The 19,837-nt window shown below is 39.0% G+C and overlaps 1 protein-coding gene across 1 annotated transcript in view; it reads right to left on the minus strand.

The window, feature by feature from the left end:
• The window catches only part of LOC124722110, a 127,035-nt gene that overhangs the window by 30,131 nt on the left and 77,067 nt on the right, over positions 1-19,837 (minus strand). Inside the window, exon 8 of the mRNA XM_047247312.1 lies at positions 7,280-7,447. Within this exon, the coding sequence (XP_047103268.1) occupies positions 7,280-7,447 (168 nt within the window). The remainder of the gene's footprint in view (positions 1-7,279; positions 7,448-19,837) is intronic.

Genomic DNA, 19,837 nt, shown 5'->3' on the forward strand with positions numbered 1-19,837 from the left:
ATCACTTCTGTTATCCTTCTTGTAGATGAGTGTGACAAGTGCTTTCTTCCAACTTCTGGACACGGCTTTTTCTCCACGGAATCTAAGATATACTATGGTTAAAAGAAGGGCTAACTCAGTTGCAAATTCTGTACAATCTGATATAGGTTCCATTTGGCATAATTATACCAATTTCAGTTGTCTCTGAATGCCACTGACACTAATATCTATTACATTCAATTTTGTAGCGGTAGGAGGATTAAACTGGGGCAGTGGTCAAGGATACTCATTTATAGAGGAAAGTTTTAAAGTCAAGTTTAGAATCTCTACGTTTGCTTTGCTATCCTCAATTTCACTCTTTGTGTCACCATGAGTATCCGGACACTAACTCTGGTGCCAGTGATACTGCTTACATATAACCAGATTTCTTTGGGTTTTGAAAGAGGTGTTTCAATAACATTCTGTTACAGTAGCCATTTGAGGTTTCACACATTGCCCTTTGGTAGAAAACCACATTTTTTTTTTTAGCATCTGAAAGTCTATTACACTACACTCTGCTTGAAAATTATTGTGCACTAGTAGCTGTTCGGAAGTTTCTTTACAGGGGCTGTACACCATAGATGGTCCCTCTAAACATGAACTGAAATGTGTGGAGCTCATTCTTGAGATATGGCACCACTGCCTCTTTAACTTACTAAATGTGCAAACCTCCCTACTTCTTGTACTTTGGTAGTCATTATTGCTATAACTGCCTCACGGTCACCCATATCACTTTCAATATCGACATCCTCCAAGAGATCAGGCCTATTTGTTTCCATTGGCTTTACAAGGTCATTCAATAAGTAATAGAACATTTCTTTTCCTTGGCCAATTTTGGCTGAAATATGTGTAATTTGTTGAGGGACACTGTGAAATATTCACTCGTCAGCCCTTACAGTTTCATGAAGTTCCAATAGATGGCGAGACCATACGTAGCCTTCACAATGGTGTCTGTAACATAGGTGTGTTCAAAGCAGAGATCTGTCACTGAGTTTCTTTTGGCAGAAAACCAGAGCACCACAGATATTCATACGTGGTTGCACAATTTCTATGGAGACTTGACTGTGAACAAAAGCAAGGTGGGATATTGGGCGAGGCATCTGTCACCATCACGACAAGGTTGTACAAACCTGGACTGTTCTTCCTCACCCACCCTACAGTCAACTTCCATCTGTTGGGACCAATGAGGGATGCACCTCATGGGAAGCGACATGTGGGAGATGGGGAAAGTTACTGATACAGCAAGACTTTGGCTCTGATGTCGACCAGTAGAAAGGCACCATGCGAGCATGCAGGCCCTCTCAGGAAGGTGGCGTAAGGCTGTCCCATTGGATGGAGATGATGTTGAAAAATAGAGTTTTATACCCAAAAGAGTGAAGAACAATATGATTTACTGAAATCCTGAATGAAACTAACCTCCTTTCAGGGCCAAGAGTGTTGCATTACTTACTGAACCTCCTCGTAATATACAAGTTCATCCAAAAAGCTGTTACCACTCACACGGCACTACAAAATTTTAAATTTTCTTTTGTTGCAGACTAGTGATGGCCGCGGAAGAGTGTGGGTCAACTTCAATAGTGAGAAAAAAAATTCAGCAATGGTTTGATAATGATCCTCCAAGCCATTTAACTATCTGTCGACTGCATGAGAAATTTGAGCTCACTAGGTCTATGAGCAATGATTGTACAGGAAACAGAGGATGTTCAAGAAGTGTTTGAATGGAGAATAACATCATAAATGTTCAAAAGACATGACGATTACGTGACCGTGGAAGTCAAGTAGGTGATTAGCATCAGAAACCAGAATCGTATGAAGCCACATTTCATGTCAGCGGCAACGTGAATAAGCACAATTGTCACTTGGAGTACAGACTATGACAGCACACTCAATTTTCTCTGAAAGTTAACATATAGTGCATTATCTCCAAGTTCTGAGTACTGGGTCTATATATATATTTTTATGATCAGACTGTAATGAGAGATTCTTACCTAGATATGCTGCAGAATTTTATTGCTAATAATCTTCCCCTCAATATCAGGTTACTTCCCGCAAGATGGTGCACCACCACCTATTCCTTATAGGTTCGACATTACCTTAATGAACCATTTAGCAGACACTGTATAAGACAATGTGGACCTTTGGTGTTGCCACCACAGTCACCCTACTTGACTCCACGTGATTTCTGGCCATGAGGAATGGTGAAATAATGCATAATCCAAGTTGTCCAATCTATACACATGGAAATGTGTGAATGAACTATGGTCTGTATGGAGAAAAGACTCTGCACATCCACCAAGAAGTACAGGTTGAAGAACTGCACTTGCTTCATTTGGAATTGTGTACATAGTGTGTGTTTTTTATATTGAAATAAAAAATAAAATAAGACTAAAATAATAAAATGAAAGTTAATCCCATATAGATCATAACATCTTTTTAGACAACCCTATATATTTCCATAATGAGTGGCCGTCTGAACTAGTTTTCAGGAAAAGCATTTAGCAGGATACCTTGTCATGCTCACCACTTACGTAACTGTCCCAGTTGATTGATAGTTGACTGAAGTCTCCCCATAAGATGATCGTAGTATTGGGGTACATTTGTACTAGTGCGCAACGGTTTTTTTCTAAAATTTTTAGTTACTTCTAGGGGTGAGTCTAGTGGTTGATAAAAGAACCAAATTCTAAGTTCACAACCATGTCTAACACCAAGTCTTGCCTACACAATATCACCTGCAGCTTCAATTTTTATCTCAGTAGATGCAAGTCTCTTGTCTACTGAAACAAATACACCACCTCCACTTCGCATTAGCCTATCCTTTTGATATACATTTAGATTTCATAACTGAAGATGTAAGTCTGAGGGTACCTTTACCATTTTTAATATAATGCAGATGGACAAACACCAACTGGGCCACACTTCTTACCAGAAACATTGTATGGGACATAAGGAATGAGGAAAGGATTTTTTATAGTGCAGAATGAAGAAACATTTACAAATGCTTTGATTATTTGTAATAGAAAACGGTGAAAAGGGGGAGAAGTGTAATCTTTCCCCACCGTGAGACATACAAGAGGTATCTAATAAATTTCATCACAGATACTGCTTAAAAAGTACTACATTTAAAATATTTCATTTAACTTAAAGTTGATCATAAATTGATCAAGTAAATTCAAATAAATGTTTTTTTTTTTTTTTTTTTTTTTTTTTTTCCTATCCAAATTGCGTGTGATATAAGTAATCTGCCAACTTCTTTTCTGCTGAAAATAAACAGAAGCTGGAAGGTACATAGATGACAGAAAAATTCTAAAAGTATGAAGTTTCCATTAGAAGCTGGATTTCTTACTACTCTAGCTGCTAAATTTGTATCACCTTTATGAATTTACAACTGTGAAATATACAAAAAAACCCTATGAACTAATGCTGGAGACCATCTTTGAATTATTTCATGAAACAGTGGCTTTCACACTGCAAAATAGGATTTTGTACTGTGATAAGATGATTCAAATGTTAAAACGCAAGCAATAATTGTACCCTTACGTGTATTACCCACATTTCTTTAATTTTTGTCTACCACTCTGAAGTTATGACTTATTAACTAGACTTCTGCACTAGTGCTGAGGTGCAGTACTGATACCCGAGATACTGTCCATTGTTCCCATTGGGTAGGAGTTTTTGAACACTGAGACTGAGTCAATGCAACAAATTTCACCTTTTGGGAAGCATGCTGTATCCTGTGCCAAGGGAACCAAGTTCAAATGGTCTGTTAATAAGTGGCAGTTGAACACACAGTATACAATGATACCCTTCCGGGAAATGGCAGTAAGGGGTAAGAAGGTCATCTTGTGCACTCAGTTTACATATCTCAGGGTCTCATTCAACATGTTGAGACTGTTCTGGTGAACACTGAGGGAACAGGGTGCAACCAGCTTCAGACTGTGATGCATATAGGGATGAACGATGCCTGTCATCTCTGCTCCGACATCATACTTGGATCATTCCAGCGACTGGCACAGAAGATTTGACCAACTTTGCTCACAGAATTTAAGTGAAGCTCACAATTCGCAACACCATTCACACAGCCAATCATGGGCCTCTGGTTCTGAATTGTGCAGAAGGCATGCATCAGAGACTAAGAACTTTCTTAAGTTCTGTGACAAGATAGACTGCGACGACCTAGACTTGCACCTTTGGGTTGGGAACTGTAGAGCCCCCAAAATGAGCCAGGGGTGCACAACCCATCAGATCCTGCTATGCAAAGTAGCTTACTCTGTGTGGGTTGCATCCACGGTCTTTTTTAGGTTACACTACTCTCCATTTAGTCTAGGTAATGATAGCTGCAAGAAACCCTGACGCATTTGTGTAAAATCCAAAAAATGCACCACAGATGAGACTATCGGAAACTTAGTGATCAACTGCCAAAGCATTTGTAACAAAGTGCCAATTTGTGAAGCACTCCCGAAAAACAGTGAAATTCATATAATAAAAGTAGGTATAGAAAGCTCATTAAAATCTGGAATTGACAGATGTGAGATTTTTGGGGTTAATCCAAATGTAATAAGGAAAGACAAACACTATCTAGATCCACAGCAGTTTAATTCTGTCCTCCTGCATGGTTTGGGTGCTCTAAAATAACTATTAGATTGTAACAGTGAACAGATTTTTCTGATGTCCTGGCCTGACATTGAGGACGCTAATTCAAACATACTGGTGCTGGAAGGAATAAAGACTTTCTGCATGCAAAGCATGTCATTCTGGCACAAACTTTACTGCTGAACAGTGTACAGTGTTGTAGGTGGAGCCATCTTTGAAGACGGTGATATCATCGATTAATAACGTAAACAGCCAATCAGTTGCTGGAATTCTGGCACCTGACTGGCTATTTTCTTTATTAATTGATGATATCATTGTCTTCAAAACTGGTTCCACCCACAACACTGAACACTGTCCTACAATAAAGTTTGTGTCAGATTGGCATGCTCTGCATGCAGAGTGTCTTTATTCCTTCGATCACCGGAGTGTTTGAATTAGTGTCCTCAATGTCATGTCACGACATTAGAAAAATTTGTTCAATAGTTATTTTAGAGTACCCAAACCATACAGCATGATAGAATCAGCCAATCAGTTGCTGGACTTCTGGCAACTGACTGGCTATTTAAATTATTAACTGAAGCTTACTTAAAATTGCTGTTAAAGGCCACTTTCAAAATATATCAAGCGACACACAAAAGAGATCCTCTTTATCTGTTTCTGACATCGACAAACTTTGTGAATATAAGTCTATACAATGTTGTGTGTGCAGCAATAACATCTATGGCATTTGTTCCCCTCAGTTAATGAGCTGGGGATCTCTCTAGTACAGTTTTTGTAGTTGTCATTTGTGCAATAACTTTCTCCACTTTGAGAGAGACAAAATTTATTATAGTCATCAACAGTGTCTGAAGGAGAAAGAAGGTACTGAACTTAATCACTAGTGTCTTGTCATGGAATGTACAGCACACTATTCTTTCATCACACTGATAGGTTACTAATTCATACTCCTGGGTTTTATTCATTTTCAGAGCACTTGAAAAATTCTTCCTTTCTAAAATGCTATTTCTCATTCTATGTCAATAATTTAGTAGTAAAGGAGACTACAGTGATTGCAGTAGAGTTTGTATATGACATGGGTGTTTCTGATGGGATATGACAAGCCTGTGACAGGACTAGATTGTGCTGGGTGGGTGAATTGGACAAGTCTTGCATCTGGGTCTTCCACAGGGATATGATCCCTGTGGCAAGGGTTTGCTAGTAGAAATGGCATAGGGATGGACCAGGATGTTGAGTAGGTTCGGAGGACAAAGGAAAACCACTTTAAGGGGTGGGAAGGATTTCGGGTAGGATGTCCCTCATTTTCGGGCATGATAATAGATAATCAAAGCCCTGGTGAAGGATATGGTTCACATGCCTAGCTCATACACCTGCCACCCCTCCCTCCCATATTCCCAGCCAGAAAACCCACTGCCTTCCTGTGAGCTGCAAGCTACCCATCTCCAATTTCTCTTCCTACCTTTCATCTCTCTCTACCCAACTACACACTCCGCCCTACCACAGTCCACGTACCAAATGCAACTCCGGCATTGTGTGTCCAGCTAGCATGATGTAGGGGCATAGGTGAGCATCCATGTGTACGTGCTAGCTCAACAAAGGATTTATTATGAATGTTAGCAAGTTTTCTTTCTCTTTTGTGTGTGCCTGTAGACAGCCCAAAGCTTCTGCTTCTCCTTCACTCCAAAATTATTTAATTCTACCAGAATTTTTATACATATTTTCTCTTTCTATGTTATTATTAAGCAAGCTGAATGTGCGAGTATAAATGATAGCCGTATGAGACCAATGGCTTCTATTCCGCCTGAAAATGCCAGATCAGGTCAAATTAGATGACTGGTTATAATGGTTCCATGATAAGGAATGTGTGAAAATATGTATACACCATTTGGAAAGCTTATTTTGATTGTAAATTTTGAATTTACTCTTTCCTTGGAAACTTATGGTATTTGTATCTGCAACTACTTCTGCCCCTTTGATTCTTGGTATTTAGTCACAAACAGTGTGCTGCCCATTCTTTCAGGTGTATATGCTCAGTAAATACATAACAGGAATAGTAAACATATTGTGCAAAGTACGCAAGGAAAAGAAAAGACAGGCAACATCCTCTATGAGTGGAGCTCATGGTAAGTTAGTTGCAGTAACATTACTTTTTTGTTTGTGGCACTACTTCCTACATTTTCTCTGCAGCATACATATTTGTTGCTGCCTATTTTATTATTGGAAAAGAGTAAGAAACATCCAGACCTGGAGAATGGCTAGCCAGTTCAAGGAAAGGCAAATCAGTGTTGTGGAATAAAGTATCAATATTTTGCATGACCAAATTTACAATAACAGTAAACCTTGCAATCAGCTGCTAAGTATTTGTATTCACACCACTTTCTTTCTTAACCATCCTTTCAGATTAGCTAATAAAACAGCATACAAAATAAATTATTCATTGGAACTCTCATCATTATATTCTCTTTCAAATTCAGTCTTCCAACAAACACAGTGTAATATAAGAATCACTCCCACACTTTCTTCCAGTTTTTTACAAGCCCAACTGAAAACAAAAAGATAATGCTTGCTTATACTCAAACACATGAGCTACCGGAAGCAGAAAAAGCACGTGTGATACTTATGAATCACAGTAAAGAAAAAAGTACAGAAAAAGAATACACTTAGAGATACATACCTCTACCTTGGTGATCTCTGCTCCAAACTGAGAGGGGTGCTGTTTCTATGAGACTATGTCGCAAGAGCACTACACTAGCATGCCGTCTCACTTTAGGTGCAACATTTGGACAGCTGCAAGCACTGTCATCTTGTGAACCTTGTCGCAGCTGCACTCCAGCAACAAGACCTTTAAACATTACATTTCAAATTTTAGTATAACTGCATATTATATTTCAGTTTAGTATATATCTAACTCTTATTGGTTACAGAGATATAGCTGTTGGAATATAACCCAAAACACACTTACAGAAAGCAAAGGAAAATGATTAACTTCAAAGTTGAATCTCAGAAATTCTACCTACAATTTAAACTCACATTCAAATTCTCTTGATGACACCGCAGAGGACATATACGCATTCTGTTATGGTGGCAGCACTATTCACAACCTGAATGAGCAGCTTATCATGTTTTTACTTTTTCTTTGTAAACATTGTCTTTCAACTATCCCCACTGGCAAAAAGGGGTAAAAGGGGTAAAGTCCAGGCATCTTGGTGTTCAAGAATCATGACTATTTCTACCTATCTATCTACTGATGAATGTTTAGCTGATGTGTCATCTGACAACTAGAACATACAGGGAACCCGTGATGTTTGGAAAACATACCCATCCCTCTTCCAAAAATGCTGGAAGTTAGTTTTTAAGAAAGTCTAGATAGCAAGAATTTGTAAGATGTGGTAACACATAAGGCCAATCAACTGATTGTCTGTTGCGCCATACCGCACATTTAAAGAGAAGCATTTCACCGATGCGAGCTAAAAATGTTACTGATACCGTCATGAATGCAAGAGGCTTCATCAGTAGTAATGGGATTACTTGGTGATTTAGAGTTAACCAGAGGCAAAACTCCAATATATACATTCACTTCCTTCTCAAAGGTGTTGAATCTGCAGTAAATGATAAGGATAGAGGCCATGCATACATAATGTCTGCCATATTCTTGTATGTGGAACACCGATAGGCATAGAAATTCTGCATATTATGCTCGTTGAGGCAACGGCCTTGATGCAGTGGTAACACCGGTTCCCGTCAGATCACCAAAGTTAAGCACTGTCAGGCTGGGCTAGCACTTGGATGGGTGACCGTCTGGTCTGCTGAGTGCTGTTGGAAAGCGGGGTGCACTCAGACCTTGTGAGGCAAACTGAGGAACTACTTAGCTACTTGACTGAGAAGTAGTGGCTCCAGTCTCGAAAACTGACAACGGCCGGAAGTGCGGTGTGCTAACCACATGCTCCTTTGTATCCTCATCCAGTGACGCCCCTGGGCTGAGAGGATGACACAGCGGCCAGTCGGTACCATTGGAAGGCCTGTTCGGGCGGAGTTTAGTTAGTTATGCTTGTTGAAGAACTACATTCCAGAAACAGAATAATGTCTTCTAGTTTATCTACACACTGGTCACTTGCACATTCAGATGATATCTGATGGCTACATACTGAACCAGTCTCACACAGTTTACTGAAGCAGTCTCACACAGTTTACTGAAAACACAAATACACATTCTTGAATCTGATAACCTGTGGTTACAAAATCATCTACTGTGTTTTCTTAAGGCAGCAGTTTTTCATTACAAACACCGTGCACAAATACCACATTGGTACACTCAGCATTTGTAAATTCCTGTGGCATGCTTAGATGATAGAATACAACTGGCCAACAAATCACAATCACAGCTGAGAAATGAAATCAAGCACAACTCCACAACTTAGACTTTGAAACCAAAATGACAACTGATAAACAGACCTACAAAAGAAGTATCAACCTGTGAAATGAAAACTTATTCTGTAACTAGCTACATACCTGTAACTGATAAAAACCGGACCATGTCATAGGGAATGTTTTATTTGAATTACTCCACAGTAGCATCTTCTGACCAAAAAGCTGGCCCCCTGGCTTGGTAAAGATTTATTGACAACATATTTGTGGTTTGGACACATGGTGAAGAACTATTCCAATTCCTATAACTGCTTAACTCCTTTTCATAGCCCAAATTCACCAGGTCCTCTTCCAAATCCAAAGCCACCTTCCTTGACATTGAACTCCAACTCACTGATGCCTACATCCACATATCAGTCCATATAAAACCAAACCAATAGCTACACACTGACAGGGGCAACCCCTTCCAAATCAAAACACTTCCTTCCCAACAATCTAGACATGGCTGACAAATGTATCTGCTCCACCACCAAATACCTTCACACTTACACTAACAACATTTCACAAGCACTCTCACAACTACCCACACATCTTATTCACAAACAAATCTCTCAGGCAGTATCCTCCTCTCAGTCTCTGACTAACACAGCTCTCACTACCAACAATCTCAGAAGCACATATTTGTCACCCAGTACAACCCAGGCCTTGAATGCTATAACATATTACTCCAGCAAGCCTATGAATTTCTCAAGTCAAGCCCTGAAACGAGATCCTCTGTCCCCAAGATTCTCCCTACACCACCCACTGTGGTTTTACCTAGCCCTTCTAACCTCTAAAACATGCTTGTCAAATCATATGACATACCCAGACCACTCTCCCTACCACAAGGTTTCTAGCCCTACAATCATTCCTGCTGTAAAAACTGTCCCATACATCCACATACTACCATCTACTTCAGACACATTATTGGTAAATATTACAATGTCAAAGGCTGAGAAACTTGTAAAACGATGCATGTTGTTTACCAACTAAGCATTTTATACAGGCATGACTATAACTAAACTGGCTGAGTACACAAATGGTTACAGAAGAAATGTCTGTCTTGGGAGACGTCCAGTATCTGGTAGCTGAACATGCTCTATAGCATGACTCAAGGGATCTGTGTGAGTACTATACCACATAGGCAATTTGGATCCTCTAAAATGATACCAGTTTTCACAATCTCCTTAGATGGGATTCGTCCACCAACATATCTTCGCATCCTCCATCAACGTACAATCACTCCCCCTATCTTTTCTCATTAATATATTACTATTACCTTTTTCATTATTATTATTATTATTATTATTATTATTATTATTATTATTACTATTATTCTCTTAGTCCATCTTCACTTCTCAGTCTGCTCTCATTATGCCTGGACTGGCACTGGCGCAGTGTTCACCAATGTACCATCTTTGACCAACTACACTCTCTGATACTAGTCCTTCATCTCGGCGTCACCTCAACCTCATAACAGGTAGGTCCCTCTCATGCTGCAGTCTGAGTGACCTGCCTTCCCTTAATAATCTTCCCAAACTTATCCATTTCTTCAACTTTCGTCTCCTTAAGGTGTGTGTGTGTGTGTGTGTGTGTGTGTGTGTGTGTGTGTGTGTGTGTGTGTGTGTGTGTGTGTGTGTGTGTGTGTGCGCGCGCGCGCGTGGGGGGGGGGGGGGGCAGGGATGGGGAGGGGTTATGCGTACACTAGTCTTACACAAGTAAACACATTCCATATCAACTATAAACAAACAAATGATGAAATCTGTATCTAATTTGAAAATAAACAGCTTACATAAAACAAAAATCCGAAATATCTGGAGATGTACTAGATAAAATATCCCACTTCATCTACATCTATACTCTGAAAACCACCTTATGATGTGTAGTAGAGGGCATTTCCTCCTTTTTCTGTTCCAGCAGCAAATGGTTTGTGGGAAGCTTAGTTGGTAAGCAGGTAAGTCTCCGTGTGATATCAAATATCTCTGGTTTTACCTTATTGGTATTTTAATGAGTTATATATGGGAAGAAGTAATATAATGGTTTAATACTTGGTCGACTCTTCTAGGAAAGTATGCTCTCAGAACTTCAAAAGTAAACCACACTATGATGCAGAACACGCATCTTGTAGTGACTGCCACTGGAATTGGCTGAGTGTCGTTGTGTTGCTTTCATGCTTACTAAATAAACCTGTAACAAAATGTGCTGTCCTTCTTTGGATCTTCTCTATTTCCTCTATCAATTCAATCTGGCACAGATCCCAGACTGATGAGCAATATTCAAGCAATTATCGAACGAGGGTTTTGTAAGCTACCGCTTTTGTGGGTGGGATATATTTCCTGAGGATTCTTCCAATGAACCTCAGTCTGGCATCTGCCTTAACTGTGATTAGTTTTATGTGGTCATTTCACTTTAAATCACTTCATATGCATACTCCTCTTCAGAAAAGACTTGGATAGAATGGCTGCCAGATTCAGAAAAATAATATCATACAGAATTTCTATAGAATAACATTTAGTTCACCAGCATACACACTGTGAACTGCCCTAGAGCTGGTGTACCTTCATTTTGGCTTAACAGTGATTACATCAGATTTGTTGGTGCACAGCTAAATCGGACCATGTGCGTTATCACAGGAATGTCCAGAAACATCCACACTTTCTGAATTCCTATCAGACGCCACATAGCACCATGACACTTCCATTAGGGAGTTTATAAACTGGCTGAGAATGAAGACCTTCCAGTTCATAAGAACATCTGTACCATCAACAACAGCAGGCTTAATTCCAGATGCTCTCTTCTGTGTGCAGCAAAAGAACTCCATGAGAATGCAGGCAGTATAAGTGAATGATAGATTAAAATTATGTCAGTCTAACACTACAACTGAACAACTTGATACCTTGTATTTCAAACAGTACTCCAGGGCTTGTGGAAAAATGCAAAGTCTGGTTTGTACTGAACAGAGTAAGTACAAACAGTGTGAGAGGCACAGGGTCACTTTTCAAATAGAGTCTAATGCCCTTGCCCATCTGTGAGTAGTTCTGAACAACAAAACCTCAAACTACACAGCACATCAACCATATGAGCCCACTTTGAGCATCCCCTGGGAATGCAGAGGAGTTCCTGATAGCAACAGCAAACTCTACTGAATACATTAGAAACTTGGATGTTTGTCTACAACACTTTCTAAAACCAGCATGTAAACTTTGTAAAATGTAATATCTTGGTTAATGTCTTGTATATCTTGTGTTTGTTATGTGACGCAGCCTACACATTACAAACACAAATAAATAAGATTCAATTGGCAATCGATAGTGCATGTGTACTTACCTGTGCTCCCCTTCCACCGCTAATTGCCCAGTACAATGAACTATTTGAGTCAAACATTTGCGTTCATACTTTTCTTTGTAACTAATATCTACATTAAGATTATTTTGATTCAAGCTACAACTAAGATTAGGAAGCTCACTCTCATGGTGTACTGTAGTTCGTACTTCAGCTCACTATACATTTAGTTCATTGATATAATTATCTCAACTTGTAGTTGATATGTTTCATTATTTGCATGGGCTGTTAATTTCTGTATCTCATTTCTCATCTCACGTGGATGTTTACAATAATGTAGCCTTCAAATTGTCGACATTAACAGAAAAACCAGACAGCTCATTCATCACATCCACCTGTGTGTGTGTGTGTGTGTGTGTGTGTGTGTGTGTGTGTGTGTGTGTGTGTGTGTGTGTGGGGGGGGGGGGGGGGGTTGAAAGACAATTCTATGGAAGGAATGAATTTAAAAATCACCCCCCCCCCCCCCGCTAACACCACTGCCACCACTTCCATCAACAAATTGCTGGCAGAAATGTTATATGAAATGGGCCTGCTAAGATTAAAGAAGAAAGAGGGAAAGATTTGTCTGAGGGTCTTGTCAGTGCCAGTCCCAAAATTCATCTGAAATTATTTAGAAAATTATGGGAATTCTAAGGACACACTGTGATCCATCAATAGAGAACTGCCAGGTAGGTGAGTTTTGGGCAATTAAACAATAGGATTATTGGTGGTCTTACTATAACTGTTTATGAGAAGAACAAGATTAAAATATGTCTGAAATGCAATCATTTAAAAATTGTCTAAGTTATTATTCAACACCTTCTACTAATTATAATGTACAGGATGATTATTATTAAAAGTTCAGTTTCAAAAGGCTGTAAAAAACGAACCTCTGCTCAGAATGACAGAATATTATAGAAGAAGGGGGAAACGTTATATAAAAAATATTATCACTAGATGGCACTTAAGCAGCAGAATTTGCAAAACAAAAGATATGGGGTACATGGCTATTCTTCAGTTTGTGTCTGAGACACTCGGTGTGACTGTCTCAATGCAGGATTATGCACTGCTGGTAAAGTTATTTTACAAGAACTGTGACTGTGTGTCAATAGTGGTGCAGAAGTTCTAGACACTCAAGGATATGAAAAAAAAAAAGGTGTCGGTCAAATTTCTGTCAGGGGTCTAGAGAAAACAATTAAGAAATTCGAAAAAACAGCATTCAAGGAGGGATCAAGCGGTGATGTGCAAACACGCAGTGCATGGGGAACTGCCCGAACTCTGGACTTCCTTGTTAGTATGGTGCATAAAATTCTACGAAACATTGCTAGTCATACAAAAGACCCATGTTCAGGAGTTACTTCAAGCTGACCTGCCAGTAACACAAATGTTTGTTCTAGAGTTTCTTGCTCACATGTAAGTGGACAATGAATGGGCATGGAACATTTTGTGGAGAGACAAAGCCAACTTTCATCTCCAAGGGCATGTCAATACACAGACTTGCAGAATATGGAAAACAGAAAATCCGCTCGCACATCAAATGATACCATTCCATTCCGCACAGGTAACTCTGTGGTGTAGGTTGACAGCATCATTTATCTTAGGGCCATATTTTTTTTGAAGAGATGGGCTCTGCAGATCCTGTACCATCACTTGTAAATGCTATGAAGGCCTTTGGTGCATCATCATCATTCCAACACTTCAAAATCATGGATGTAAGGATAGGATCATTTTTATGCAATATGGCACACCTCTGCACATTGCACAGACAGTGAAGAAGCTGCTGCAGAGCCATTTTGGAAATTCTAGAACTGTCAGGTGCCATTTCCCTACAGCTTGGCCATCCAGATCCCCTGACCTTAATCCATGCGGCTTCTGGCTGTGGGGTTATCTGAAAGATGCCGTGTTCAGTGCTCTGATTACAAATGTTGCTGAATTGAAGGCACACATTGTGCAACACATTCTGAATGTGGCACTCGAGTCATTCCAATCTGTTGTGGAACACACTGTTCCTCAATTTTAACCTGCGGCACAAAACGGCAGAGAGTATAACATGTCTTGTGCCTGTCTCCAAGCTTGTGTGGTCCTGCACATTGCTGCAGGTTTAATGTGCAACTCACACCATAGCCACTGTATTGTGATTCATCTGTCATTTGTGACTGAACACTTTTACACCATGACATTTACGGTGCCATCTGGTCGTAATGTTTTTTTCTTTCCATAATGTTTCTCCTTTCTTCTATAATATTCCACTCAAATTTGATGACATTCTGAGAGCAGTTCTTTTTTTACAGCATTCTGAAACTGGAACTTTAATTATAATCACCCTGTACGGGTACTTTTAGAGAGAAATGTCAGTTGGAAAAATCTTAAAACAAAATGTTGACATAATACTACCTCAAGATATCACAGGCTTCAAGAAAACTGAAAATATAGTTTTTAATCTGTTTATTGATCTGCTGCTTTGTTATACATGTTGCATACAAGATTTTATTTTTCTGTATGAAAGTCTAAAAAACAATATGTGATACACAGAAGAACAAAACAGTTTTCAATATTTTACCACGTGTCTTTCTTCATGTTTCCTGACAATATCTATTCTATCATTTGAATGTGAACACATGCAGCCCTTTTTTGGACAAAATGAGTGAATATCTTCCATATTGGTGAGATACAGAAGTTCAATGTTGGGGCATGCAGGAATCTGAAGGGACAATGTCTCCCTTTATTTCATTACAGATGTCATTGAAATGTAAATCAGAAACTTACAGGAAAGCAAATGAGGGTTTAATATATTGTTGATGACAAGGTCATTAGATCTGGAGCACCAATTCAGTTTGGACACAAAATGAGAAGGAAACTGTTTGCGTACTTTTTAAAGGAATCATGCTGATATGACTGCCCTCGTAAACTGAAAATGATTTCCACATCACCAACTGCAGCATACAACAAAATACACTGAAAAAAAACAACAAATGTTTACACAGCATCTGTCAAATCTTTTTGACAGCACATTTGATGGGAACTGAGCTGCCATGCAACAATACTAACAGAAATCATGAAGTAATTGGTGCAAAATACCTACACTCTTGACATATGGAACTAAAATGAAGTATATGTGAGTTAATTTAAAAAACCATGTAAAATATGGACACACACACACACACACACACACACACACACACACACACACAGGGTTAACTTGCTGCTGATTATAGTTTGCAGACAAACTGGATAAACTGAAATAACTCTGGATAATCAGCCAAGTGTACAGAGAGAGTGGCTTTTCACACCTCCAATCACAATGTTATGCAAAAATGACTAGGATTAAATCTTCCCTCCCCCCCCCCCCCCCCCCCCTCTCTCTCTCTCTCTCTCTCTCTCTCTCTCTCTCTCTCTCTCTCTGTGTGTGTGTGTGTGTGTGTGTGTGTGTGTGTGTGTGTGTGTGTGTGTGGGGGGGGGGGGGGGGGGGCACACAACAGCAACCAGTAACTCATTGTTTAAGAGTTAACTATAGCTCCTTGGATCTGGATCTAATCAGTGGCCATTTGTATGATGATGATGTGGTCATGTTGTCACATCCTTATTGTCCCTGTGACATTCCATTGGAGTAACTTCTGTTGAGACACTGCAACTATCCAGCATACCTTCATGTAACTTGTCTTGGAAGCACCTACAATGGATCTGCACCTCAGAGAACTATGGCATGGCTTTATGTGAAGGACATGAACAATGTCTCTCTGGCTGTCTCCTCAGTGTAGAGCCATCATCCTTGAATCAACAGATTATGACCCTCAAGTGACGTAAAATTCAATGTTGGTCAAAGTAGCACTTTACTAATTTTTCTGATAACCTGAACTTCCATACACATATAACAGTCCATACTAGGTCACCTGGATTGTAGCTTATAAGTCTGTGTGCAGCGTTATAATGTCCATGGCGCTTTATTCCGAGCTTACAAGGTCCATATGGGCACGAGCAGTCTTGTTTCCTCAGTTTAGGCGATGAGCAGTTTTATGTAGCAGTCTTCAGCACCATTAGGTCGAAGCAGAAAGCAAGTGTCTGTTACTGCTTCAGCCCTTCATCCAGAGACCACGAAAAACACTATGAAACATGGAGTGTCTTGCTTTGCTGTATTATATGTCACTGTCATGACAGGCACTGTAGTATCCAGTCTCTCTGATGTCAAACACACATCAAGAGTATGTCTGAAGACAGCGAAGTAAAATGTGAAAACAAATTGAAAGAGTTTCTCCCTGACAACTCATTTTATTCCTTAGAACAAATTCTACTACTGTGAGAGCTGGTAGGTACGAATTACTGACTCCCAAGTGTGTGTGTGTGTGTGTGTGTGTGTGTGTGTGTGTGAGGGTGCGCGCGCGCGTGTGTGCGCGCCCATACAGACGTGTACACACACACACACACACACCACACACACACACACACACAGCTATAAATGTTTAGCATGTAGCCATATTTACAAACTAATTTGTAATGTGAATGTAAAATGATCCATTCCTCATTCCTCACCATTACGATTAATCATGCAAAATGAGCCACGGAACATGAAACTATCTAACTAATCTGCCAATGACTTATTAAAACATTCCATGAGACCATTTGTTTGCAGGTGATAGGTAGCCATCAGTCATCCTGTGGATGATATTGCATCATAAAATTACTTTCGACATTAGTATTGACTGAAACAGTTTTAAATGGTCAAAGATCATTACACATGGTGCCACAAGCTTCAAAATTATGCCTTTTACAAGAAATCTAGAAACTTCTGGAGCTTCGGCAGCCAGGTCAGCCTTGCCGACAGCATAGTGGCAATAATATCCACAGAAAATAACAGTTTGGATTTCAGAAGAGTTGTTCTATTGAGAATGCCATTTACATGTTCACTCACAAAATTTTACAAGCATTAAATAATAAAATGATGCCTCTTGGTATTTTCTGCAATCTACTTAAGGCTTTTGACTGTGTGAATCACAATATTTTTCTACACAAATTGAAGTTTTATGGGATTGATGGTAGAGCCAACCAGTGGATAATGTCATATCTAACCAAATGAATGCAGAAGGTTGTACTTTGTAATTCAACCAATGTGGTCTGGAGACATTATTCTGACTAGGGTGAAATCAAGTACACAGTTCCTCAAGGGTCAATCTTAGGTCCACTGCTGTGATGTGAATGATCTTCCATTTAATATACAACTGGTAGAATTAATTCTTTTTGCAGAGGACACTAGTATTGTAATCAATCCAGGCATGTATATAGAAAGAGTAGAAACAGTAAACCAATGTTCCTAAAAGTATCATTGACTTGTTTTCTGTGAATGGTCTGACCCTCAATTTTAAAAAGACACAACATATTCAGTATAACATGTGGTGAGGAAATAATAAATTGGGTGCAAACTTCAAAATCCTTAGGTGTTAATACTGAAGAGAACTTAACTGGAAAAAACACATGCTTTAACCCCTAAAACAACTTCGTTGAGCAACATTTGCATTTAGAATCATTGCAAATCTTGGGGAGAGAGAAATCAGTAAGTTCACATATTTATGATGTGATATGGAATAATGTTCTGAGGTAACTCATCTTTAGGAAGGAAAGTCCTCATTGCTCAAAAATGTGCTACGAGAGCAACACATGGTGCACATCCACGATCATCTTGTAGACATCTGTTTAAAGAGTTGGGCATACTGACTACTTCTTCACAGTATACTTATTCCCTCTTTGAAGTTTGTTGTAAATAATCAACTGCAGTTTGAAAGGAACAATGCAGTACATATTACAATACCAGAAGGAAAAATGGCATCCATTACTCCACATTAAGGTTGTTTTATCACTAAAGGTGTACACAATACTGCAACAAAAATGTTTGATAACTTACCCAAGGATATAAAATGTCTGACAGATAGCAAAATAAAATTTGAAAACAAACTAAAAAAGTTTCTCCTTGACAACTACTCTACACTGTAGAAGAATTTCTATTACTGTAATGTGTAAAAGGTAATGGGTAGGAAATACTACCCCAAATCTGCAGATTTTACAAAGAAATTACTTTATAAATGTTCGGCATGTATCCATATTTAATAATTAAGTTGTGATGTGTATATAAAATGACTCATTACAATTTATTGTGCAAATGATCCATGGAACATGAAACTAACTAATAACTAGATGAGGCGATCAGTACACAGTACCATCCATTTACCCCTAATTGTTAACTTGGGAATTCTCCCCAAGAAGTCAATTCAATTTTGGTAAAATATAGCAACTACAGGAGAAATTGGTATCAGATATCCAAGAGGTGACTAAGGTCCACGTTTCTATTGTTGGCATTCCCTACAGTGGCTTTATATAATGTCCTGCAGATCATGACAGAATTTGGTGTGAGACATTTAGTTGTTTCAGTATTAACTAAGCAGTAAAAAGTTGTTTAACATTAACAAAAAAATGGCTCTGAGCACTATGGGACTTAACATCTATGGTCATCAGTCCCTAACATTAACACATAACAGTCAAGAAGGTAGGATGAGACAGAGTAACGGGGGTGTGCTAGTGGGCTCCACACTGGGGATACTATTTTCTTGAAATAAAATGAAGACTTGCCTTCATTTACGTTTATAGCAGATAACTCTAGAGCTGTTTTGTTTGCAGATGAAAGAAGTATTATTGTTACTAATTGAGACCAGGAACTTTACTGTATGGTAAAATTGGCCCTGGAGACAAGCATCTCTTCAGTGCCAGTGGAGGGGCAGATTCTTTAATTCCATTAAATACACATTGTCTAGTTTGTTAACACAATTTTACTTGTTCTGACATCCAGTTCAGCTAGAATAATGGTATGATTAGTGAAACAGAAGACACTAAATTTGTGAGGCTTGGGGCAGATGGCAAGCTTTCATGGAAGGCTCATATTCTAGGCCTGCTGCAGAAGTTGAAGACTCCTACCTTTATGGTTATATTATTATTTAGTCAGCACCACTGATATTATAAAACGTAGTTCATTTCACTTACTTCAATTTGTTGATTTTATATGGAATAATACTGATGGGGAATTTAGTACAACACAAAACAATTTTTCCCACGAAAGTAGTGAACACAATGCAGTATGTGGCATTAATTTATGAATTTCACATAGGCCTCTATGAAAAGTGATGGCATCTTGCACATTTACATCACAATACATCCACTTACTTGTGAGATTTATACGTAAAAATATTAACTTGGTTAGGAGGAAGAGCAGCATCCATTCAGAGAACTCAAAACAAAGAAGTAATCCTTATGTTGTGAGCACATCATAAACATTGTTCAAAAAAGTGCTCAATATTCTGCAATATAAATTTTCAATAGGCTTCCACAAGGTTGAAGGAAGGAAGGAAGGACAGAAGGAATATTAGGGGTTAATGCCCCGATGACGCTGAGATCATTAGACACAGAGCACAAGCTCAGAATGTTTCAAGAATGCAGTAGGAAATTGGCCATGCTCTTTCAAAGGATA

The sequence above is a fragment of the Schistocerca piceifrons genome, chromosome X (assembly GCF_021461385.2).
Source record: "Schistocerca piceifrons isolate TAMUIC-IGC-003096 chromosome X, iqSchPice1.1, whole genome shotgun sequence".
Taxonomy (NCBI): domain Eukaryota; kingdom Metazoa; phylum Arthropoda; class Insecta; order Orthoptera; family Acrididae; genus Schistocerca; species Schistocerca piceifrons.